The 25,020-nt window shown below is 37.8% G+C and overlaps 2 protein-coding genes across 20 annotated transcripts in view; one reads left to right on the top strand and one right to left on the bottom strand.

Moving 5' to 3' along the window:
• The window catches only part of MTRF1 (mitochondrial translation release factor 1), a 57,754-nt gene extending 52,317 nt beyond the window's left edge, over window positions 1-5,437 (bottom strand). For 2 of the 3 annotated variants that reach the window (XM_040448573.1, XM_040448575.1), the window contains exon 1: window positions 5,318-5,437. The gene's annotated coding sequence lies outside the window, so the exon portion shown is untranslated. Of the gene's footprint in view, window positions 1-4,801; window positions 4,912-5,317 lie in introns of those variants that run through there. The other variant, XM_040448574.1, reaches the window with a different exon arrangement.
• NAA16 (N-alpha-acetyltransferase 16, NatA auxiliary subunit) overlaps window positions 4,998-25,020 on the top strand; it is a 66,224-nt gene continuing 46,201 nt past the window's right edge. For 3 of the 17 annotated variants that reach the window (XM_040448552.1, XM_040448554.1, XM_040448550.1), the window contains exons 1-8: window positions 4,999-5,335; window positions 10,336-10,420; window positions 12,229-12,333; window positions 13,972-14,129; window positions 16,216-16,350; window positions 18,910-19,063; window positions 23,204-23,323; window positions 24,389-24,415. In XM_040448552.1, coding sequence (XP_040304486.1) covers window positions 5,282-5,335; window positions 10,336-10,420; window positions 12,229-12,333; window positions 13,972-14,129; window positions 16,216-16,350; window positions 18,910-19,063; window positions 23,204-23,323; window positions 24,389-24,415 — 838 coding nt within the window. In that variant the 5' untranslated portion in view covers window positions 4,999-5,281. Of the gene's footprint in view, window positions 5,336-10,335; window positions 10,421-12,226; window positions 12,334-13,136; window positions 13,425-13,450; window positions 13,898-13,971; window positions 14,130-16,215; window positions 16,351-18,909; window positions 19,064-23,203; window positions 23,324-24,388; window positions 24,416-25,020 lie in introns of those variants that run through there. The other 14 variants (XM_040448555.1, XM_040448551.1, XM_040448553.1 and 11 more) reach the window with 13 other exon arrangements.

The raw sequence follows: 25,020 nt of genomic DNA, 5'->3' as shown, positions 1-25,020 counted from the left end.
GCTTAACCGACTGCGCCACCCAGGCGCCCCTGGACATGAGTTTTTTTAAGGATAAGGTGATACAAAACTGCAGCTAAGTTTGAGAACCACTGCCTTCAGACAACTTATAATTTATAAAACAGAAAACAGTAAGATCAAGGCATAAGAGAAGGACAAAATGCTATGTAAATTCATGGAAAAGAGAGATCAGATCCACTGGAAAAACTTAGAAAGATTTTATGGAAGTCATGACATCTAAGATGAAGGATTTAAAAAAAAAGATTCAGGTATTGAAAAACAATCTCTGATAAAACTATCAGGTTGAATATGACTATGGAATTTAGAAAATACTAGACCGATTATAGCTACTGGTTCCCCTGCAACATAAGGTAATTGTAGGAGCAAAGGGAAAGAAAAATCTGGGAATAGACTTAGTTCTAGACAATGCGGGAGCTATTGAAAGTTTTGATACGACCGAGAGACCCGTTTAGAGATATGGATAGAAACAACATGTCTAGAAACAATGTGCAAAATGAAATGAAGAGAACAGTCTGAAAGTGAGGGACCAGTTACAAGGTTTTTACAATATTTAGTTTTAAGGTAGAGAGGGAATGGAAAGCAGGGGAGGAAAGGGAGCAACGTGACAGATCCAAAATCTGAATGACTAGGCAACTTGGATGTGGGGAATAATAGAGGCCAAAGGTGACCAGAGGATTTTTACTACAAGAGTGCTGTCATTAACAAAAACAGAGAAGGCAGGACTTGGACTGGTTTGATGGGAAGATAACTTTTATTTTTATGTCCAGGTAGAAAATGCTTGGAAGATTTGTAGATGGAGCAGTTTAACAAACAAGTGTAAACAAAGGCTAGGAGATCAAAAGAAGGCTTGGAACTGGAGACACATTTGAAATCTGCTTGGCGTTAGTAATGGAAGGTATGGGAGCAGGAGGATTTATTAATTCTGTTTTGCTGGTGAGTAGGAGGTACTCGATGGACACATTAAAAAAATTTTTTTTATTGTTTATTTATTTTTGAGAGAGAAAGAGAGAGAGAGAGAGGGAATGAGTGGGAGAGGGGCAAAGGAAGAGGGAGACACAGAATCAGAAGCAGGCTCCGGGCTCTAAGCTGTCAGCACAGAGCTCGATGCAGGGCTTCAACTCACAAATTTTGAGATCATGACCTGAGCTGAAGTCGGATGCTTAACCAACTGAGCCACCCAGATGCCCCTTGATGGACACATTTTATTGCTGATGTTGAAAAAGAAAGCAGAATTGTCTAGACAACCAACATTCAGAAGGAAGAAGAGTTGATGGAGGAACCAGAGAATGACTGGGAAGAGGAAAAAACCCAGGATTTTGCAGGGTCTTGGTGCTCTAAGGCAGAAAAGTCAAGCAGGACAAGGTGGTACACTGTGGGCTAAACTAATCTTTAGTGTTGGCTAGTGGGTAATCCTTAACATGTAAGCTCCATGACGGTAGATGTTTTTGTTTGCTAGAAGATTGCCTGTCACATTGTGCTCAATAATTATTCAACAAATTAATTCTTGAGATTTCAGACATTTTCAGAAGACTTCTGGAGGTAGAAGCCAAATCTAAAGGAACAAATAGAATTGCCACTTTCCCAGAAGAAACCGCATTCTTGTCCATTTTCCATAGGTAGTCAGGGTGACCTTTTAAGTGTGTGTGTGTGTGTGTAAGTAGGCTCTATGCTCAACATGGGGTTTGAACTCACAATTTTGAGATCAAGAGTTGCATGCTCTATGGACTGAGCCAGTTAGGCACCCCCAGAGTGACCTTTTAAAAAATAAATCATGGCATGCCACTTTCCTGCTTAAAGATGGCTTCTTGCTGAATTTAGGATTAAACCAAACCAACCCAACCCAAACCAATACAAACCACACTGCCTGAGCTGGCCATCCCTGTGCAGCCTGGCTTATATTTTCAATTGAACCATAGGCCACTTCCCCTCTCATATACTACCCTCCAGTCACCAACTTGAACCTGAAGTTCTTACCTGTCCCTTTAATGCCTTGACCATGCCCATCTTGTCCCTATATTAGGGCACTTGCATGTAATTCCCTTTGGCTAGTATATGCTGGCCCAGCTTTTTTTTTTGTCCCAGCTTTTTACTTGTTAACTTGCTTCTCATTCTTTAGGTCTGTTCACATGTTATCACTTCTCCCAGAGATCATTCCTGAGTACTTGGTTTAAAGTAGTCCTTGCCTCAAGCCCCACTCCCCTCACACGACCTTGTTTTCTTTCTTTCCTAGGACTTCCTAGTCTGGAACATCTTGTTTATTTATGTGTTTACTGACAGTCTCCTCCCATTAGAAAATAAGGAGGGAGAAAATGCAAACGGCAGAGGGAACAACCGATGAATAAAAGCTCAGGAGAAGCAAAAGGAGATGCGATCAAGTGTTCCAAGGGAGGAATGAAGAACTCTTGCTTCCTCTAAAACAAGAGCGAGGAAAGTAGACAAGAGCAGACACATTAGGGAATCTGAGGTGTAATGCATTAGGCAACCTGAAGAGTTCTTTTCCCATCAGCCTTTAATTACATGGTTAAAATGGTTGTAGGAATAGCAGCAAATTACTTGATTTTACCTTGTCAGCTGGTTCTGTAAAATATGCTGTGAATACGGGGGTGGAGTGCATCCTTTTCTAGATTCTTTTTTTCTTAGGTCTACTGAGCTTAGCAAGAGAATCACTGGCCCATGTCTTATACGTAAAAAGGTCTTCACAGACATTGTTGCTTTTATTGTACTGTGTGCATAATTCTAAAGGAGGTACACGCTGCCTGAAGCACCAGGAAGCAACATTTGGGTGGATGCCCGAGATGCCCCAGTGGGGCTTCAGCATTCTTTCTGAGAGACAATGGACTGAGACTTATAATGCAGGTGTTTTTTTGGTTTGTTTTCTGGGGGCTTAGAAATGATAAAGCATTACATTCACACAACCTTGCTGTGAAAGATTACAGTAATGTTATTATAACCTCATTTTCTGTTGAAAGGGGGAAATGAGATTTGCTCCAGACTAAACAAGAAGTCAGTAATAAAAAATTACAGTCCCTCGGGTGCCTGGATGGCTCAGTCAATTGAGTGTCAGATTCTTGATTTCGGTTTGGTGGTCCGTGAGTTTGAGCCCCACATCAGGCTCTGCACTGACTGGTGCTTGGAGCCTGCTTTGAATTCTCAGTCTCTCTTTCTGTCTGCCCCTCCCCCGCTCGTTCTCTCTCTCTCTCTCTCTCTCTCTCTCTCTCTCTCTCTCTCAAAAATAAATAAACATTAAAAAAAATTACAGTCACTGGCTAATCCAGGCTTTCTGACTTGTGCACGCGTTACATCCTTCACACACTCCAAGGCTTACGATGACAACTACCAGCAACACTATTGGCATTTTCAAGTCTTTGCCTTCACTCCCATCCTAGTATAGACAACCACACTATGCGTGCATTGCATGTCATGGTATATGAAAGGCAGATGAGGAAAATATTAAATATGAGTATTAATAACTACCACTTCTCAGTGTTTGGGATTAAAGGTTTCCTTTGCACTGCTGGGAGGTGCTGGGGAGGCTGTGGGAAGGGGACAGGTTGGCAGTGGGTGGGAAGCTGCAGAGAGGCCTAGGGTCTGTCTAGAACACATAGGCCCTTATGGACCTTCCCCCTTTTAATAAGTCCCTTCCCTATTTTATTTTATTTTATTTTATTTTATTTTATTTTATTTTATTTTATTTTATTTTATTAAAATATGTATATTTTTAAGTAATCGTTACACCCAACATGGGGCTGGAACTCACAACCCTGAGATCAATAGTTGCATATTCTACTGACTGAGCCAGACAAGCCCCCTCCTACCCTATTTTGAAAGAAAGACTCCTGGGGCACCTGGGTGGTTCATTCAGTTAAGTGACAAACTCTTGATTTTGGCTCAGGTCAGGATCTCACAGTTCATGAGATCAGACACCATGTCGGGCTCTGTGCCGAGCCTGCTTGGAATTCTTCCTCTCCCTCTCTCTCTGCCCTTCCCCAGCTTCTCTCTCTCAAAATAAAGAAAGAAAGAAAGAAAAGAAAAAAAAACTTTCAAAAGACTCCTGTGATAACTTCTCCCATCTCCAACCAACTCAGGCTAGAGGGAAAATCAAATAAGCCTCAAGCCAGCTTTGATTACAGCCTGTTAAATGCAAGTATGCATCAGTCACTCTGTAGTCACACAAATATGCACAAGATTCAGAACATGTGTACATAAATTTATGCATCTAATATTTACATATTCCATAATATTAAACCTACATCGTACGCATGGTTATCCTTGTCATCGATGCATATCCGTATCTTTGTAGACTCACACGTTTCTATCACTGTGCTACTGTTTACATATGATAGTGCCCCAGAGTTGAAGATCCTGGGTTTGAATCCTGTTTCTGTCATTATTATATGGCTTGTATGAAGGGGAACCTTCTGACGAGAAGGTTTTTCACTGACAACGTTAGGTGTTCTAAACTGGGGGCAGTAATTGTTTACTGACACTTCAAACATGCTTTCACATTAGTCCATTTCCAGGCCCACCCAATGACTTCACATACGTTGTAAACACGTCTTTGGTCTGCACTGAAAAGAGAAGCCTTCTCTCAAAGTCTAAGTGAAGGGGAAAGGACGGAAAACAAGTTCGTCCTACAAGACTTTCGTCCTACAAGACTTTACTTTGAGCCCAGCACTGTGTAAAGTTCCTGAGTGCAGAAAAGTCAAAAAGTGAGTGCGGTATAACAAACATTCTCTTGGGCCACAAGCCTAGCAATCAGAGCACAGTACAATCAGTAACTTACGATTTGTAATGAGTCAGGCTGTACTAGGCCCACAGGAAACTTTCATAAAAGATAAACATCACTGGGGCGCCTGGGAGGCTCAGTCGGTTAAGCGTCCAAGGTGCCGGTGACAGAGGCAACCTAACACTCCGCACACTACGGTCCCCGCCGCCCGGACGCCCCCGCCGCCTCTGGCCTGCGGAGCGCCCCGCGCAGGCGCACGCCGCCCCGCTCTAGGGGACGGGCCCCAGCTGCCATCTTGCCGCGCGCGGGAGCCACCGTCGCTCACCAGTCCGTAGAGCCGGAGTCGAGGTTGTCCAGCCCAGATCGCGTTCCCTTTCCATTGCCAGCCCTGCCCAACGGCCTGCCCGGCCTGCCCAGCCCCTACTCCAGGCCATGAAGTGACCCATCGCCCGCTGCCCGACTCCTAGCATTGGTCCGCCCCGGTGCCCACCCCTGCGGAACGGAGCGCTCGGGCACCCGGTCTCCCCGCCGGCCGCGATGCCGAACGTGCAGCTGCCGCCCAAGGAGAGCAACCTTTTCAAGCGCATCTTGGTGAGTGGCCGAGGCCGCGCTTCCGACCTGGCCAGGCGCGGTGATCGGTCTGGAGGCGGCGTCGTCAACGCGAGCTGGGCTCGGCCCCGGCTCCGTTCTTTGTTTACCTCCGAACCTTCTCGACCTGACTCCCCGCCTCGGCCGGCCTCCCCCTGCCCCCGCGCGCTTCGTCTGGCTGCGTCTCTCGCTGCACCCCCGCCGCGCTCCGCAGTACCTTTGGGCCGGGACGCGTCGGCCGGGAGTGGCCCCCTTGGCCTCTGCGGCGCTCTGCGGCCAAACTCACGACCTCAGCCCTACCGATCCTCCCGTTTGTTTCTTTTCCCCTTGGCCAGGTGTGTTCGTTCACTGATTCGTGCTTAACCTATTGCACAGTGCACGCTGATACCTGCTAAAGAGGGGGCGATCCTCTGGTGCAGTGGGGCTCCGACTTATACCAGTTACGGGAAAATTAAATCCTCGGAGGCCAAGCCTCCCTTTTAGAAAGAGTTTTTGTTTTTGATGTGCCGTACTTACCCCCTTTGGAAGAGACCAAGTGACTTGAACTGCATTTCAAAGTCAAAAGTCGAACACAGCAGCTCTTTGGTCTCTTTTAACTTATTCAGGCCCTGCATTGGCTAAGTCGCGCCGACTGGCCGATTTCACACTTGAGGGGAGCCTTTACTTTGTTTCCAAGCAGAAACCTGAATAGGACCCGGAAAGAGATGACTGCTGCCCAGACGGGAGAGCTTTCCGTGGGTTCTGTGCCAGTGTCCTTGGTGCCTTCAGTTGTTTCCCAGGGCCATTCTTCCAGGGAGGAGAGGCAACATGCCTTTGCCTTTCTCATTGTGCGCTGGAGACTGTAGATTTTAAACTGATATTGTAAATAGTGTCTTTTCTAGTGTATCATTTCATCTGAAAATGAGCGTTTAGATTTTAAGAGTGAATTTATTACTTAGAGCTTGTGTTACTTACATGACTTACATGGTAAGTTGTTGCTTACCTTTACTATAAATAAAATCCTACCTTTAGAATAGTTTTAAGCATTATCAAGGTAGGTTAGAAGGTAAGAACTCATATTAGCTGTTCTGTTTCAAGCCAATAGAATCTTCATGCTTCTTCAAAATGTTAAAAAGATACATAATAGATGGGATTAATATTTTAAGTCTTAATTTTACGTGGTACTTAGTGTTGAGCAAACAATGAGAGACAAGTGTAAAAACAAAAAATTCTAATTACAGTATTTTGGCAGATTGCTTCCTTGGGCCTTGTATATATTTTTTGTTAGTTTAGTTTTCATTTATTTCCATACCCTTATCACAGGATGGATTTTGGAGAAGTGAACTTTTTGACCCATTCAGGTTCATCTATAAGTTGTTAATTGGATTTAAGGACATTTGGCATTATACCTAAAAGATGACAACACTTATTTTCACTCTATATGGATATTTTCTAGTTCCAATCGTGTTATCAATAGATTATAAAAAAACAATTATATGATTTATTATACTCTAGTTACAAAAAGTTATAGCTGCTGAATTAACTTTATTCCTAAATAAATTGGGAAATGCTAAACATGTTCTTATCTGGGTCTGTAATATTTACTATAAGGTTACATGAATTTAGGAAGGTGCTGCAAAAGTGAATGATTTTATCATTTCACAGTTGCAATAAATGTGGGTATCATTTTGCTATACCAACTCCATGAACAGTCACAAAATTATTTTTCAAGTTTGGTTGGTGGACCAAAGTGCTTTGCCAGTAAATTTTTAAAAATTAATTATGAATGTACTTGAACACATCTGTACAAATTTACCAGCTAGCTGATTACATGTTCTGCATGGCTTGTACATGCCTGTCTTATTCCCCAAACTGGCTATTGGTGTTATGTGTTGTTGAATTTTGGAGCTACTCCATGCATTCTTTTACGAATGAAACAAACCCAGGAATGGTAAGTGACTAAATGTCTAAGGTTCTCTGTCTGGTTAGTAGCAAAGTTGAAACCAGAATCTATCTTTTGTACTGAGTATATATTCCTTACCAAACTTAATGCTTTTCTTTAACCTGTGTATTTAGATACTAGAGACAGACTACCTGTTTTTTTGTTTGTTTTTTTAGAGCTTATTTAGAGAGAGAGAGAGAGAGAACCAGAGGGGGAGAGGTGGGGCGGGCGGGCAGAGGAGCTGAAGCAGGATCTGTGCTCCCAAGCAGAGAACCTGATGTGGAGCTCTAACTTATGAACCGGGAGATCATGACCTGAAGTAGTAAGTCATCCAAGTTCGATGCTTAACCGACTGAGCCACCCAGGTGCCCCCAGACTACCTGGTTTGAATTATGGCTCCCACACTTACTAGCTCTGTAAATTCAGTAACCATGTGCCTCACTCTCGCCATCTGAAATGGAGAGATAACCTCATAGGTGTTCCTGGGATTTAAATAAGGATTAAGTGAATGGTACCTGACACTAGTAAATGCTTCCAATAAGTATTAACTATTATTATTGTTGTTGTTGGTAATACAAGTATTAGTATTTCCAGATCACTTGTTAAGTCAGAAAAAAACCGTGATATTTCTTTTTTTCCTGTTTCCTAGTGGTTCCTTCTGCTTGTGTTTTTCTTGTCATTTGTCAGATGAACTCCTAAAGTCAAACTCAGATTATTTTTATTTTATTTTAAATATTTTTGGAATAGGGGATATATTCAGATGGTTCAAAATTCAGATTTGTCTCCCATCTTTGTCTTCCAACTAAGTTTCCTTCCCTAGAGATGATCAAGAAGCCTCAAGTTATTATTATTTTTTAAATTTTACTTATTTATTTTGGGAGAGAGAGTTGGGGGGGGCAGGGAGAGGGAGAGAGAGAGAGAGAGAGAGAGAGAGAGAGAGGATCCTAAGCAGTGCAGAACCTGACACAGGGCTCGAATTCACAAACTGCAAGATCATGACCTGAGCTGAAATCAAGAGTTGCAGGGCTTGAACTCACCAACTGTGAGATCTTGACCTGAGTTGAAGTCAGGAGTCAATACTTAACTGACTGAGCCACTCAGGTGCCCCAAGAAGTCTCAATTTAAACATTTTCTGTGAACACTTTTTTAATTCTCTCCACATCCCACCCCTGCTGCATAGATTAACCACTTCCTCCTTCCTTCCTGGTACTGTTTTGCTTTGAACCTTATAGACTATATGTATGTATTTTATTTTATTTTAAATTTTTAAAACAATGTTTATTTTTGAGAGAGAGAAAGAGAAAGAGAGAGAGAGAGAGAGAGAGAGAGAGAATGAGAGAATGAGTTGGGGAGGGGCAGGGAGGGAGGGGGACAAGGGATCAGAAGCCAGCTCCGTGCTGACAGCAGAGAGCCCTATGTAGGGCTTGAACTCAAGAACCGTGAGATCATGACCTGAGCCAAAGTTCAACAGTTAATTGACTGACCCACCCAAGTGCCTCTTATTTATGTTTTTTAGTATACTGTATTTATTGAGCACTTCTAATTTGTGTAGACTCTGAGGACGCAGCGTTTAAAATAGACAAGATCTCTGTTCTCATGGAGGTTATACAGTATGGTGAAGAAGACAGACACTAAATAATCAAATAACAATTTCAGGGAATGATAGTGCGGTGTAGAAAATGGAGTAACATGATAGAGAGTGTATGTTTTGGGTGGGGGGGGTGGGAGACTGGCAGTGTTAGAGTGGTCAGGCAGGTGACATGTGAGATTCCACTAGTAAGGAAGCTCTGGGGAAGAACATTTCACGTGTAGAAGGAACACGTGCAGAGGGCCTGAAGTGGGCATAAACTTGGCATGTTGAGTGCTGGAAAGAGCATGCATGGCAGTTTAAATGAGACATGCCTGTCTCATTTGGAAGATGATGAGATGTTCATGTGATCAGTGGCTGTGGTGGACAGTCGCTGGTTACTGAGCCTGGCTGGTGGCACTTAGGTGTTGCTCACACATGTATTAGACTAGTGACGGAAAGATCATGGTCTTTGGAGTCAGACCAGAGTTTGCAAGTACGCTGAGCCACTTATAAACAAATTTTATGAACTCTTACATTTCAGTTTCTATGTCTGTAGGGCGGAGGTAATGACACCTACCTTAAGGAATACCTATGAGATATAATAGGTTTTGTATGGACATACAGTAGTTGCTTGTGTGTGTGTGTGTGTGTGTGTGTGTGTGTGTGTGTGTGTGTGTGTATGCATGCCTTGGTTTCATTTTTTTTAAATGTTTTTATTTATTTTTGGGACAGAGAGAGACAGAGCATGAGCAGAGGAGGGGCAGAGAGAGAGAGAGACACAGAATCTGAAGCAGGCTCCAGGCTATGAACTGTCAGCACAGAGCCCGATGTGGGGCTCGAACTCACAGACTGTGAGATCATGACCTGAGCTGAAGTCAGACGTTTAACCGACTGAGCCACCCAGGCGCCCTGCCTTGGTTCCATATTTGAAGTGGCAGTAATGCAGTTTCTGGTTTTTTTCTGTGTTGTTATCACATATTTTTTGCTTTTGGATTTGAATTTTTACGAAATGTAGCAGTGTTGGCTGGCAATTAAATTCCCTATTTTTATTTGTATGTTTTTTAATGTTTATTTTTGAGAGAGAGAGAGAGAGAGAGAGCAAGTGACGGAGGGGGAGAGAGAGAGGAGACAGAAGATCTGAAACAGACTGCACTGACAGCAGAGAGCCCTACACGGGGCTCGAACCCATGAACTGCGAGATCATGATGTGAGCCGAAATCAAGAGTCAGACGCTTAGCCAACTGAGCCACCCAGATGCCCCTAAATTCCCTATTTATTAAGTATTTTTTTTCCTTTTCTTCTATAAAAGTGAAAATACTCATACTAGCACAACTTGGTAAGGAGTAGTTTACGAAAATATACTTCATGCTATAAGTGATTTAAATTGGTATAAAACCTTCCCATTGTATATATTTTAAACCTACTTTTGGATCTTAAATTTAGAATTTATATAATGCAAATAAAAGTTGCTCTCTCTTCATTTTATTAATTCTTGTTCATATTTCTTTACAGAAATGTTACGAACAGAAGCAGTACAAAAATGGCCTCAAGTTTTGCAAGATGATTCTTTCAAATCCAAAATTTGCTGAACATGGAGGTATTGCCTCATCTATGAGAGACTGCTTTGGGGAACTGTAATTCCAAAATCAGACAGATAGGATTCCTAACAGTGAAAGAATACTTCCAGATTCCATGCCTTGTAGCTCTCTATTAGAGTATATAAACATTTTTGGTTATGTGTCTTACCAATCTTATTCTAGGTCACTTTCCTCTTATTATGCTTAGGTGTATGCACAGTCTTTGCTTTCAGATAAGTGACTGGTTGATCTGTTGGGGAATAATTGGAGTATATAACAGTACTTTTATAGATGTCATTTCATCTATTACTTTGAATAGGACTTAAATTTATACTTTGATTTCTTGTCTGAAATGAGGATCATATCTGCAATACAGAAGTAGTATAAAAATAGTCAGATGTATTTTATTCTTTGGTAGATGTCTTTTGTATATATATGTGACCTTTCTATATAAATACTTAAATTAGATACTATTGATTTACCATTAAATTGTTTATCTTGAGTTGTTGGCAGGGTGTTAATAGGTCTGTATTTGCTTGTCTCATCCTTTTTCACTGGTGACCAGTGTTTATTTAAAGGATGGATCAGGTTAGACATGCAAGTTATGGTCCTACAGCAGAGCACAGCTAATTGGAATCTCTGAATATTAGACGAGGGTAACTCTTGAGACCATCTTCTTGAGAAAATAGGCTAACTCTGCTCAGTTTTCGAATAACATTGAAAACATTCTTTGAAGGAAATGGAAAGAAGTCTTCATTTCATAGAATTTTAAAAATGTAAAGCTTGTTTTCAAGTTTTTTTCTCCATGGAACCCTTATCCAAAGTGCAGCAGGTGGAAAAAACAGATAAATGTGTATAAAATGACAGATAAATGAAGATGTTTGTAGGGGTCTGACTGCTGAATCACTGTGTTCTGAAAACCAGAGTCCACAGATATCATTTGAAAACCATTGTTCTTGTCTAATTCCCTGCTTGTGGATTTATTCAGAGAATCATTTCATTATAAGCCGTCTTTCATTAGCTGCCTTAAATATATTCTTGGGTTGCTACTCCTTCACCAGTCTTATACTCTTGAAATGCAAACTGATATTCCAACTAGAATTAGTTGGAATAAACTTGTGGCCAAAAATAAAGTGTGTTCCAATACTGAATAGGCTTATTTTTACATTGCATACATCTCTTTGCTAAGGAAGATTGTTTTTGTGGGGTGTAAATCAGATGGTGGATAGAAGTGCTCTTGGATGAAAGCTGTGGAGCCACTGTAGTAGAGTTAACTCAACAGGACTCGGTGCCTACTGTGTTACCTTTTCTCAGCAGAATAATCTCAACCCCCTTTGTACAGTCTTCTAAAAGGCAGAAAGCATTGTAGGAGTCCTAGCCTAAGGGATTTCAGTCCCTAGTCCTCAGTCATAGCCTAAGGGATTTCAGAAAAGGATTCAGGCTAAGCTTCAGTAAATACTTAAATGTAGTTTTACTTTTTGTATTGGAGAGAAGTTTCTATTTATTTATTTATTTATTTATTTATTCAATATATGAAATTTATTGTCAAATTGGTTTCCATACAACACCCAGTGCTCATCCCAAAAGGTGCCCTCCTCAATGCCCATCACCCACCCCCCCATCAACCCTCAGTTTGTTCTCAGTTTTTAAGAGTCTCTTATGTTTTGGCTCTCTGGAGAGAAGTTTCTAACTATGTGATTAAAAAGACAAATAATGTAAGCATTGGCAGATATCATATTAAAATAGTACTAAGAGCTAAACAAAATAAAATAGTGCTAAGAGAATATGAATTCTTTGTGCGTAAATAGAGGTTAAAAATATTTTTCAGAGACTTTGGCTATGAAGGGATTAACATTGAACTGCTTAGGAAAAAAAGAAGAAGCGTATGAATTTGTTCGTAAAGGACTTCGTAATGATGTCAAGAGCCATGTCTGTATCCTTTTGCAATAATTGAACTTTATTATTTCATTTACTTTCCATTTAGTAGGGTTTTCTAATTCAGAAAAAACAGACCTTTACTATGGAAAGTTTTGCATAGAAGAAAGAATTCAATGAATTCTGTGTACTGTTACTCAGCTTCAATAATTATCAACATTTTGTAATATTAGTTTCTTCTAGTCCCCATCCCTTGTTTATTACAGCTGGTTGAAAGAGAATCCCTGTACAGTATGTATTCACTTCAGTTGTGCTTAGTGTGAGAGAAAAGGAACTGATACGTGACTTGAAACCCATTTTTGTCTTACATATCCATAAACCTGTCATTCCAACTGACTTGTATAGTAAAATTAGTGTTCTTTAAACTTTGTTTTAGACATTTCGGAAGAGAAATTCAGAAACACCCTGTTTTAAAACAGAGTTCATTTATTAGTATTGAGTATGATATTGGTTCTTCAGTTTGGTTTCTGGTGCACAGGGACAAAGCTGGTAACTTCACTGGATACTTACTGTATTTTTCATTGGCTGATATCTCAGTATGTGAACAGACAAAAGTACTTTTTTTTTTTTAAAGCTTTTTTATTTTTATTTTTATTTTTTATTTATTTATTTTTATTTTTTATTAAAAAAAAATTTTTTTTAACGTTTATTTATTTTTGGGACAGAGAGAGACAGAGCATGAACAGGGGAGGGTCAGAGAGAGGGAGACACAGAATCTGAAACAGGCTCCAGGCTCTGAGCTGTCAGCACAGAGCCCGACGCGGGGCTCAAACTCACGGACCGCAAGATCGTGACCTGAGCCGAGGTCCGACGCTTAACTGACTGAGCCACCCAGGTGCCCCAAAAGTACTTTTTAAGGATGGGTCATCGAAACTGACTTTCATTTTGTTTGGCTAATCTGTGTGCTTATTCACAATCTTTTCACATGTTGCCCTTGGATCTTAATATTTTATTCATCTAGGTATTGGCCAGTATTGAACATCAGTAGTCTAAGTAGTGTTTTCATGTATTTAGCTTAGGGTTCTCTCAAAATACTAAATACTTATTTCTTTATCTCAGTGCCTACCCCAGAATGAAGAGAAAGGGCATGTAAGTATGATAGTTTTTTTTGGCTCTAAGATATGCTCAGACTTTAATTTATAGTAAATAAAATTTTGTGGTTGTTAGTGTCACTATTGAATTAACTGATGGTTACGTGTTGTTTGAGAATTGATTGACTATAAACTAGATTTAAAAGACAGTTGGCAGCTTTTGTGTGTATAGTAATGAAGCATCAGTAAGTATTGAGGTGCTGGGGTGAGGAACTAAGGGGGTAAGAGGTAGGAAACGTGAGGAATTTTTACCAAGAATTTTCTAAGGTTACATAAATACAATGGAGAATTCCAAACACGTGTAAGTGGAGAGCATAGACTAATGAACCCCCATCACCCAACTTTAATAATTTAACAGTTGTCAGTCAGGACTAATCTGGTTTGATCTCTTACCACCTGCTCACTGTCCCCCTCCCTCTGACCCCAGATTATTCTGAAGTAAAATCCAAGACCACTTACCACTTCGTTAAGGTAAGCTTTATATTAGATATGTAGCATAGCATATTTTAGTATCTGTGAATGTCTCTATTTCCTTAACTTAGTAGGTTGGCATGTTTATGGACTCTTGCAACGTTCTGATAAGAAGTATGATGAAGCTATTAAGTGCTATCGAAATGCCCTCAAATTAGATAAAGATAATCTACAAATTTTGAGAGATCTCTCTCTGTTGCAGATTCAAATGAGAGACCTTGAAGGTTATCGAGTAAGTACTTTAGTCTTAAGTGTACATGTTCTTAAAACAGACATAATTTGAAAACATTTGGGTTCAGAATGAGATGAGCATAGGCCAAGACTATATAGATTTGATTGTTCATTATCATCTATAGCAGAAGGGGAAAGTCACCTGAGACATTCTTCCCCAGTTAATAGTTGTGGAACTACATAGTTAATCATAAAAAGAGTGTAACTGTTTATTCATTTAATGCTTTTTAAAAACTAGACTACCTCCTATGTGCAAGGACTACCTCCTATTTACAGCTTTGGTAAACAAAGCTTTTATAATTGAAAGCTAAATGTAGGGATTAATTAGCTTTCTCTGTTATGGGTTAGTAAATCTAAATGACTAAATGGGTTAGTAAATCTAAAATGATGTGGCAGGATTGCTATAAAGCAGTCTTTCTCTGGTCCAGACCTCTTCATACTGGCACCTTCCAATCTGCTGGGTATCTCCGTGTGCTTACTCCATTGAGTACCCTGACTTCAGTATGTCCACAATGGAATTCTCTCCCTTATATGAAGGAGACCACCAACTCTTAACAGTTCTCTTTAAATAAATTAAGTTCTTTCATTTACTTTTTACTTTTGTCTTCTACCATACAAATCCTTATACCCTGTGCCTAGATTTTTGCAGGTTTCAAGCATTCTGCTGAGCTTAATAAAGGTATCATTCTTCCAGATCATGATTTTTTCGTTTAGCCTAGGTGCGGTGGGAGTTAAAATCAGTTATCCATAGGAATGAGGCAAGGAAATTATTGGCAAACCGTGCTTGCTAAAAGAGGTAGTGAAGATACAAGAGCAGTGGTTAGAAGTGAAGGACCTAAGGAACCAGAAGTACTGGTGGTTTCCCAGAACAAGGGTAGGAATGTCACTGAATAAGAGTGTTGGCCAGAGAGTGAGATATCTGAATTTATGATTTCTGGGTGGTAGTAAGGTCTAGGGTGTGGTTGCAGTAAAGTCTCATGGGTCCCTGAAGTGGGGTAAAGGAGATCATTAAAGATGAGGAAATCCTGATTCTAAGACAATAGCTTGTTTTGGATGGGTGATCCACAGTGTTGCATTTGCAGCAGGATAGTGGCAGGATTTGGCAGAGAGAAGAAAACTGACCCAGACTTTAATGAAGAAAGGAAGTGACAGAAATAGTGGTGAAAAGGAGAGATGGGAGTAACACAGCTTAATTTCATGTGCCTAAAATGAACCAGGCACACAAGGGGAGAGGAGTGATACTGTCTAAGTCGTTTGCTCAAAGATCTTTTTCTTGAAAGGACTGATCATGTTCTCCTTGTGACATATAGTGTGGATGGACTCACTTGGCACCTATTCCAACAATAGAAGCTAAAAACACTACATTTTCAGAACTTCATTGCAGCTAGTGTTCTTCGTGAGACCCTGTTTCCCCACGCAGTTGTACGCACCTAAAACTCAGAGTCAATACGAGCTGTGAAGGGGTGGGGGCTGTGTAGGAAGGTTGTATTTTGTGCTAGTGAAGATATCTGGATTCTTCGGGGTAGCCCTGGTGGAATTTCTGGGGTTTTCTCCCTAATGTCTTACATTATTATTACACTGTCTTCAAGTGGCAGCAGTGTTCTGTTAGAAAATTCCAGGCTGATGTTTGAGTGTTTGCTCAGGCTTTGTCCACCCTGCTTCTGGAGCTTCTTGTAACAATGTGAATACATTATAATTTCACACAGTGATTTTATAAACAGCAGAATTTAGTTTAATAAAAAGGTATCTTAGTCTCTCTTCAAAGATGTTTAGTTACCAAAAGAAATATGCATTATATAAAAGTAATTTTATAAGGCAACCCAAAAGCATGGGCCCCAAGAATAGCTTTTTAGTAAAAGCTTTACAGTGAGCATTAACAGAGTATTCTAGAACTTAAGTAATTTAGATAAGAACATAAAAACTATTTCTATTTTATTCAGGAACTGATGTTTATTCTTTGAATTCATTAGAAAGGAATTAAAGGCATTAAATTGTTTTCTTACAGCTCTGTTGAAATACAAATATTTTAGAGACAGTTAAAGTGAAAAGAGAAAAAGACAATTTTTAATTATTTTTTTTTTTTTTAGGAGACAAGGTATCAGCTTCTTCAGTTGCGCCCAACGCAGCGTGCTTCCTGGATTGGATATGCTATTGCATACCATTTGCTGAAAGATTATGATATGGCACTAAAACTATTGGAAGAGTTTAGACAAACTCAGCAAGTAAGAACTTCATTCTTACATTTTCTCCTACACACACAAACTAAAATAGTTGGCTTCTATATTGCCCCGATTCTCAATTATGCATTAAAGTCTTTGGGACCCATGGAAAAACTTAAATTTTTGAAATAATTGGAAAAAATTAAAATACAGAATTCTTTTTTTTTTTTTTATGCTTATTTATTTTTGAGAGAGAGAGAGAGAGAGAGACAGAGTGTGAGCAGGCAAAGGGCAGAGAGAGAGGGAGACACAGAATCTGAAGCAGGCTCCAGGCTCTGAGCTCAGCACAGAGCCCAATGCGTGGCTTAAACCCACAGGCTGTGAGATCATGACCCAAGCCAAAGTTGGACATTTAACTGACTTCTTGATAGAGAATAAATATTATGAAAAATTTTGTACTCTATTATTTTGATGATATTCAAATGACTAAAGAAAAGAATATATAAAAATGAAAATAGTTTTGTGATTACAGAATTATTCCTCATACATATAGCTTTATGTTTTATGTAAATATGTTAATACATTTTAATACACATGCAAAGTAGAAAAATGCAAAAAATATATACTATGCATTATTAGATAAATAGATGCTAACATTTTGCCACACTTTCTCCAGATTTTATTATTTTTTAAAGAAATATTTGGGGCGCCTGGGTGGCTCAGATGGTTGAGTGCTCAGCTCTTGATTTCGTCTCAGGTCATGATCCTAGGGTCATGGGACTGAGCTCCGCATTGGGCTCTGCACTGAGTGTGGGGCCTGCTTAAGATTCTTTGTCTCTTGGGGTGCCTTGGTGACTCAGTCAGCTAAGTGTCCGACTCTTGGTTTCTGCCCAGGTCATGATCTCACAGTTTTGTGAGTTTGAGGCCCACATCAGGCTCTGTGTTGTGGCAGGGCGGAGCCTGCTTGAGATTCTCTCTCTCTTCCCTTGCTCTCTGATCCTCCCCCACTTGGGATATCTCTGTCTCTCTCAAAATAAATAAACTTTAAGAAAAAAAGATTCTCTCCCTCTGCCTCCCTCCCCTGCTTGCATGTGCATACTCTTTCTCACTCTCTCTAAAAAAACCTTAAAAATTTATAAAGAAAGAAATACTAGAGAAGTAGTTACAAAGTTCTCCCACATCCCTAGAGATAGCCGCTATTCTGAAATTGTTATAGATCATTCCTAGTCACGTTTAGGTTATATATAAGCCCATAAAAATTACAAACTGTTACTTTGTGTATTTAAAAGTTGACAGAACAATATGCAGTGTTTTCGCATCTTGAGACATATCCGTGTTGATACATGTAGGGCTAGTTTATCCATTTTTTTAAAAAAAATGTTTATTTACTTTTGAGAGAGAGAGAGGGAGGGAGGGTGGGGGGTGGCAGAGAGGGAGACAGGATCCAAAGCAGGCTCTGTGCTGACAGTGGAGAGCCCAACGTGGGGGCTCAACTCACAAGCCATGAGATCATGACCTGAGCCAAAACCAAGAGTTGGATGCTTAACCACCTGAGCCACCCAGGTGCCCCAAGTTTATCTGTTTTTAACTGCTATTTGGTATTTCATTATATAAATAAGCCATAGTTTATCAATTCCACTTTTTCCTTATGGCAATACCACACTATCTTGATTACTGTTGCTTTATAGTATATTTGAAATTTGAAATGCATGTCCTCCCACTTTGTTCAAGATTCTTTTGGCTATACAGGGTTTCTTTTATTTCCATTTGAGTTTTAGGATTAGCATGTCAATTTCTGCAGAAAAGCTTGCTGAGAGTTTTATATGGATTGCATTGAATTTGTAGACCAATTTGGAGAAAATTGCCATCAAAACAGTATTGAGTATCCTGACCCACGCACAGGGTTTAGAGTGTCTCCATTTATAATAGATTCTTAATTTCTCTCAGCATGTTATCTTCAGTGTATTGGTCTTGTTTCCTAAATTTATTCCTAAATATTTTGTTCTTTTAGATGTTTTATCATAAATGAAATTGAGTTGTTGGTTTCTAGTATATGGAAGTATAATTGATTTTTGTATTTTGATCATGTATTCTGTCACCCTACTAAACGTTTTTATTCTAGTAGTTTTTGTTAAATTCTTTAGGATTTTAACCATTTTCATATTCTGTGGGTATAGGATTTGCTGACCTGAATCTTGACTTTGCCATAGGCAGAAGTGCCACCTTTTTGTTTGTTTTAAAGAATGTATTGGGGCACCTGGGTGGCTCAGTCGGTTAAGCATCCAACCTTGATTTCAGCTCAGGTCATGATCTCATGGCTTGTGAGTTTGAGCCCCACATTGAGCTCTGTGCTGACAGCGCAGATCCTGCTTGGGATTCTCTCTCATTCTCTCTCTCTTTCTTTATGTCTGCCCCTCCTGCTTTCTCTTGTCTCTCTCTCAAAAATAAATAAAATAAACTTAAAAAGAATATTAATTTTCTTCACTATTAATCACTCTTCTATTTGTAATTGCTTCTCAGTTGCTTTTTTTAATCTATGTGAGTGACTCTTCCGAGGAAGCGATTAAAGGTGTATAACTGTTTTATATAATTATATAAATAATTTTTGTTAATTTTTTTCAGGTTCCTCCCAACAAAATAGACTATGAATATAGTGAACTGATACTATACCAGAATCAAGTGATGAGAGAGGCAGACCTATTTCAGGAATCTTTGGAACATATAGAAACATATGAGAAACAGATATGTGATAAACTTTTGGTGGAAGAAATTAAAGGTAAGTTGACCTGCTTTTTCTTTATCAGTGGCCTCAATTAAAGAAAAGAATAAAAGCTACATACTTTACTCTGCCCTAGTACTTAAATAAGACTTCGTATGTAATAAAAAACATTTTTATTATTAATCTAATGTCTATTAAATTAATCCTCAGAACAATACCATGATATGGTTCTTATATTTCATTTTAGAGAGGAGGGGCTGAGGAATCAGACTGGTTAAGTGCTTTGCCCAAAGTCATACAGCTAAGTAAGCTGGGTAATGCTGGATTTGAGTCTAGGGATTTTGGCTCCAGATTCCATTTTCGTAGGCAGTGTCTTATACTCCCTTCATACTTCTCACCCCCAAATATATATCCATGAAATGATGACACTGGGGTCATTATGAAAGTAAGATTGATTTATTTTCAATATGGGCTAATTATGAAGGCAGGATCCTGATAATAAATAGTTTGTTTAAAATGTTCATCAACAAAGGGTCAAGTACATTTGTTTAAAACAAAGTTTGCTCATCAGTTAACATTCTCTGAGCAGTACATAATAAAATGAACAACCAAAGCAATAATTAGCTTAAAACTAAAGTTTCATATAGTTGTGGGACTTCTAAACTTCATAAAAATAATAGCTAAGATTTATTTACTTTTCCTGTGTCTCAGAGTATGGTAATTGCTTAAACTTCTTTATTTCATTTAATTTTTTAGCACTTCTAACATGGGTAGATTATCCCCATTTTATAGTTGAGGAGACTAAAGTTTAGGGAGGTTAAAGACTTGCCCAAAGTCACTCAGCCTTTTAGGTGGTAGAGTTAATTTGTAAATACATCTTCCTGGGCTTCAGAGCCCTTATTTTATTTTATTTTATTATTATTATTATGATCATGATTATGATTTATTCATTTTTATTTTATTGCATATTTTATTTTTATTTATTATTATTATTTATTTATTTAACTTATTTTATTTATTTATTTTTTAAAGTAAACTCTATACCCAACATGGGGCTTGAACTCAGGACCCCAAGATCAAGAGTCGTATGCTCTACCAACTGAGCCAGCCGGGTGCCCCTACTTTTTTTTTTTATTGTTGTTTGTTTTAAATTTAAAGTCTTCATTTTTATAGAGCAATTTTACGTTCACTGCAAAATTGAGTGGAAGGTACAGAGATTTCACATATACTCTCTGTCCTCACACATGCACAGCCTCCCCTACCATTATCAACATCCCCCAGCAGAATGGTATATTTGTTGCAATTAGTGAACCTACACTGAATGTAACTATCACCCAAAGTCTACAGTTTACATTAAAGTTCACTCTCGGTATTATATACTGTCTAGGTTTTGACATATATCCACCACCGTAGTGTCACGTAGAGTAGTTTCATTGCTACACAAACCCTTTGTGCTCTGCCTATTTGTTTGTCCTTGCCCCCAGCTCCTGACCACCACTGATCCTTTTACTATCTCCATAGGTGCGCCTTTTCCAGAATGTTATATAGTTGGAATCATGTAGTATGTAGCTTTTTTAGATTAGCTTTTTTCACATAGTAATTTAAGATTCCTTCATTTCTTTTCATGAGTCCTTACTTTTAACTGCTATTTTCAACTCTTCTAGTTAATGTATAGCAACTTACTGATTTAATTTTTGTGAATAATACTGACACTATTTTTCTATTTATTTATTTATTTATTTATTTATTTATTTATTTATTTATATTTTTCCAAGTTTTTATTTAAAAAATTCCAGTTATACATATAGTTAACATACAGTGTAATAATTAGTTTCACGTGTGGAATTTAATGATTCATCACTTACACACAACACCCGATGCTCATCACAACACGTGCCCTCCTTAGTACCCATCACTCATCTAGCCCATTCCACATGCCTACCTCCCTCCGTCAGTCCTCGGTTTGATATCTATAGTTAAGAGTCTGCTTTATGGTTTGCCTATTTTTCCCCCACTGTATTCATCTGTTTTGTTTCTTAAATTCCACATAAGAGTGAAATCATATGGTATTTGCCTTTCTCTGATTTATTTTGCTTAGCATAATGATCTCTAGCTCCATCCATGTCATTGCAAATGGCAAGATTTCTTTTTTTATGGCTGAGTAATAATATATACCACATCTTTATCCATTCATCAGTCAATGGGCATTTGGGCTCTTTTCATTATTTGGCTATTGAACAACAGTATTTTTCAAACAGTGGTAAAATGCCGATAAATTATTTAATGTTCTGGTTTCTTTCTTCTATCACTTATAATTGATGGGAGCAAAGAAAATGGCAATTATTTTTATATTCTGATGTATTATTGCTATTTCTTGATTAACTCTTAACTCGGGTTGCTTTCTCTCTCTCTTGTAACAGCAGTCCAGAATGCAGTGATTAAAAAGTAGATAAGATATAGTGAGATCAGTTCTAGTTCAAACAGTGTGCAAGTTGCAGTGTTGCCACATTCATCCATATGTTGCTAGTGAGGGGAATTTGGGGGCCATCATCTTGAATATAAAGCCAGTACTTTATACTGCTTATAGAGACGAGTTAGAGTATTATTTTTTCAGTGAACTTTGCAGGGCCCAGAGAGACCTTTGACATTTACACATTGATGTCTTTTGTAGTCCTTAGCATATTAAGATCCTTTAATAAACAAAAAATGTTAGAAATCTTCACTTACTTTATGAATATGCAAATGTATTTTTTGTTCTGTGTAGTCCTCTAGTAATAATCTTTGCCTGTGATGGTAGCAGAAAACAAAGGTTTTTGGAATTGAAATCTGTGTTATTGTCTATTTACCTAGGGTAAGCCAGGTAAAAACTGGACTAGCCAGAAATTAATTGTGGAGGAATGTGGCATGTTTATACTTTTAAGTAGCAAACACTTGTGTGCATTTGTTTTGTGCCAAGCATTGTGCTAACTAACCAGTTTAAATTAATATATCACAAAAGCAGACAGAGGTAGTCGATATTTTATAGGTAAGTGGACATTGGAAGCTTGTAACATGCTCAGGGTCACAGAGTTAGAAAATGGTAAAGCTGGAAATTATATCGAGTTAGTCTTCTTCTAGAGCTTGAGTAATACATAAAAATAGTAAAATAATAGCATGTAATAACCACTTTAATATATTGTCCCCTCCCAGATGATGAAAGCTGAAATAATATGTCTGAAGACATTTCAAAGGTTTCTTCCTTTGAAATAGATTGGGGAAGGGGAAATAGCAATAGGAAGTTGAGGTATACTCTTTTTTGAGCATCTCTCTTTTACCTTGGATTACATGCACTTTGTATTCTACCTGAGAAGTTTAGATACTCATTTTCCAAACCTACTTCCAATTTGTGTGGCTTGGTAAAAGGATTTGGACCTTAGGGGTGATCCACGTGTGAATCTGGTTTATGTGGTTTCTAGCTGTGAAGTGGTACTTAGTGTTTTTGCTTCACTGAGTTAAACTTTGGCAGTTTTAGTGATGTAGAAAGGAATCTAAGAGAATTGAATGGAAAATTTTTAATATAGGAATTGATCAGGAAAAGTACATTCAAATCTAGCAGTAGGAATGTAGGGATATTTCATTCGAATTAGTTACCAATCTGTGTTGGGAGTCTTTAATTGTTGTTAAGGGTATATAAAAACGTGTATAATACAAATATTTTTACCAAGAACTTAATATACTATATGTATATTTGGAGTGTGGGAGGGAGCCAAAATGTTAGCTTATAATATTATAATTATAATTTTATATATAATATATATAATTAATAATTATATTAACATTTATTATGCTATTTATATTATAATTATAATATTAGAATGTTAGTATATAATAGAATGTGTAAATGAAGGTTCACTTCTGGTGAATATTAATTATATATAATTAATAATTATATTAATATTTATTATAATATTTATGATATTATAATTATAATATTAGAATGTTAGTATATAATAGAATGTGTAAATGAAGGTTCACTTCTGAAGACAAGCTGTGAATTAATCTGTGTTTATTGGTATAAACTGCAACATGTCCCAAAGGGAAGCACATACAGTTTTTTCATAAATATCTAGTATGTTAATACTGCTTAGTGAAATCTATGAGATCAGAAAGTTATTTAATGTTTGAGTAAAATGAATGTGAATTTAAACTTAATTTTAGGGGAAATGCTGTTGAAATTGGGAAGATTAAAAGAAGCCAGTGAAGTGTTCAAAACCTTGATTGATCGGAATGCAGAAAATTGGTGTTATTATGAAGGCTTGGAAAAAGCTCTGCAACTTAGTATGTAATTATTTTTCTCCTCTACCTTATCTTCACTAGTGCTTGAAGTGAATGCAAAGTTGTGATAATATTTGAGGACAGATATTTTTAGCATTAGCATTTATTTTTCCATTTAGGAGAATTACAGGTTAAACATGGCAGTGAAGATGAGTTCAGATATTTATTTATACTTTAGTAATAAATGCTCACAGATAATTTTAAGTTCCTTGACCCATTAAAATGTTACCAATTTAGGCTAACTAGAGAGCTGGGGAGGAAAGTGAGCCGTTCCATTTCTGGGAAACGTAGTTATTTAGTATTTTTTAAAGAATTAGAGGTTTGTTACCCTCAGCCTTTAAACATAAGAATTAGGCCAAAGCAGTTTTGCTGAGGATATGTATTGTATAGCATCAGCATGAAAATTATCCTCTTAATTTCAGGCTGGGCTACTTTGCATAGAGCAAAATGTCACATATCTTCTTTTCAAATTAGGTAAACTATCCTTTTTAGAAATCTAGAATTGCAATTTTCCCTAGTATTTTCATAATTAAATGTTGCTCAGAGCAGTTAATATTCCTAGTATATTTACTCATGGATAAATACATGGCTGAAATAATTTTGAAAATATGGCTCAAGGGTGTTGAAACAGCAGAACTTTTAAATTTAAAGATATGGTAAAAATAGGTAGCTACTCATACTCATTTATAGAAGTGTAAGCCATGAGAAAAATTTTTTGTTGTGTTCTCATCACTATAAATTACCAGGTTTTCTGTTAGTGTTTAAAATTTAATATCACAGGTCGTTAATTGTTTCCTTTAAATTGTCTTTAAGAAAATGATGAAAACAAAAATTATTGATTACATCAATAATTTGTGTTTTTAAAAAATCAGGATAAAAGTCTTCTATTTGAAGGTTGGAAATGCAAGATAACTGTGATGTTTTTCTTTAAACTATCAGTTACTGACATGTAGTTAATACAGATATTTAAACGTTTAGTAAGTTGAATATAACCTGTTCCATGTCAAGAACCATGCTTACTATAAAATATTTTGATTACAAACTAATTATATTACTTTATCTTTTTAGGTTCCATAGGACCTTTTCTCCCCCATGGTAAGTTCTGGAGCTCCAACTTGTGACTTCAAATAGGACATTGGAATGGTTTGGTTTTGTCTTAACTTAACTACATTTATAAGACTTGTTATATTTGGGATAGTGGGGAATTTTTTTTCTTATATTCTTAGGATTAGGCTTAAATATGAGACCTGCCTTTTAAAAGCAGTAAATAGCCTTCATGTAAATTTTAGTATAAGGGTCCTTGATATTTCATGAAGTCTCCAGATTGTTAACAGAATGTAAAAATTATCTTTCATGTATCCCAGGTTTTGAATCCTACCACATTGGAGCTCCAAAACATACTACTGGGGGAAGGAAAGAGTTTAAACAAAATCAAACATTACCTTTTTAAGTGTTACATTTATAGTCTCGATAGTGAACACTACATTTAGGATGGAGATACCTTGATTGCTAGCACCAAGGGTTCTTCTTACAAAATATTTCCGTTTTCTGAGTTGAAATCAATTAAAAACCTTACAGTTTAAAATCAAATTTGTTTGCTTTCTCTTAAAATTCTGTTGTAAATTGTCTTATTGCTTATATGAAACAGTGCATATAATCTCTCTTTGCAAATTATAGTAGATATTATTTTAGAATAATGA

The sequence above is a fragment of the Herpailurus yagouaroundi genome, unplaced genomic scaffold, assembly GCF_014898765.1.
Source record: "Herpailurus yagouaroundi ecotype Mexico unplaced genomic scaffold, PumYag 197, whole genome shotgun sequence".
Taxonomy (NCBI): Eukaryota; Metazoa; Chordata; class Mammalia; order Carnivora; family Felidae; genus Herpailurus; species Herpailurus yagouaroundi.
This window is presented reverse-complemented; position numbering and strand designations above follow the sequence as displayed.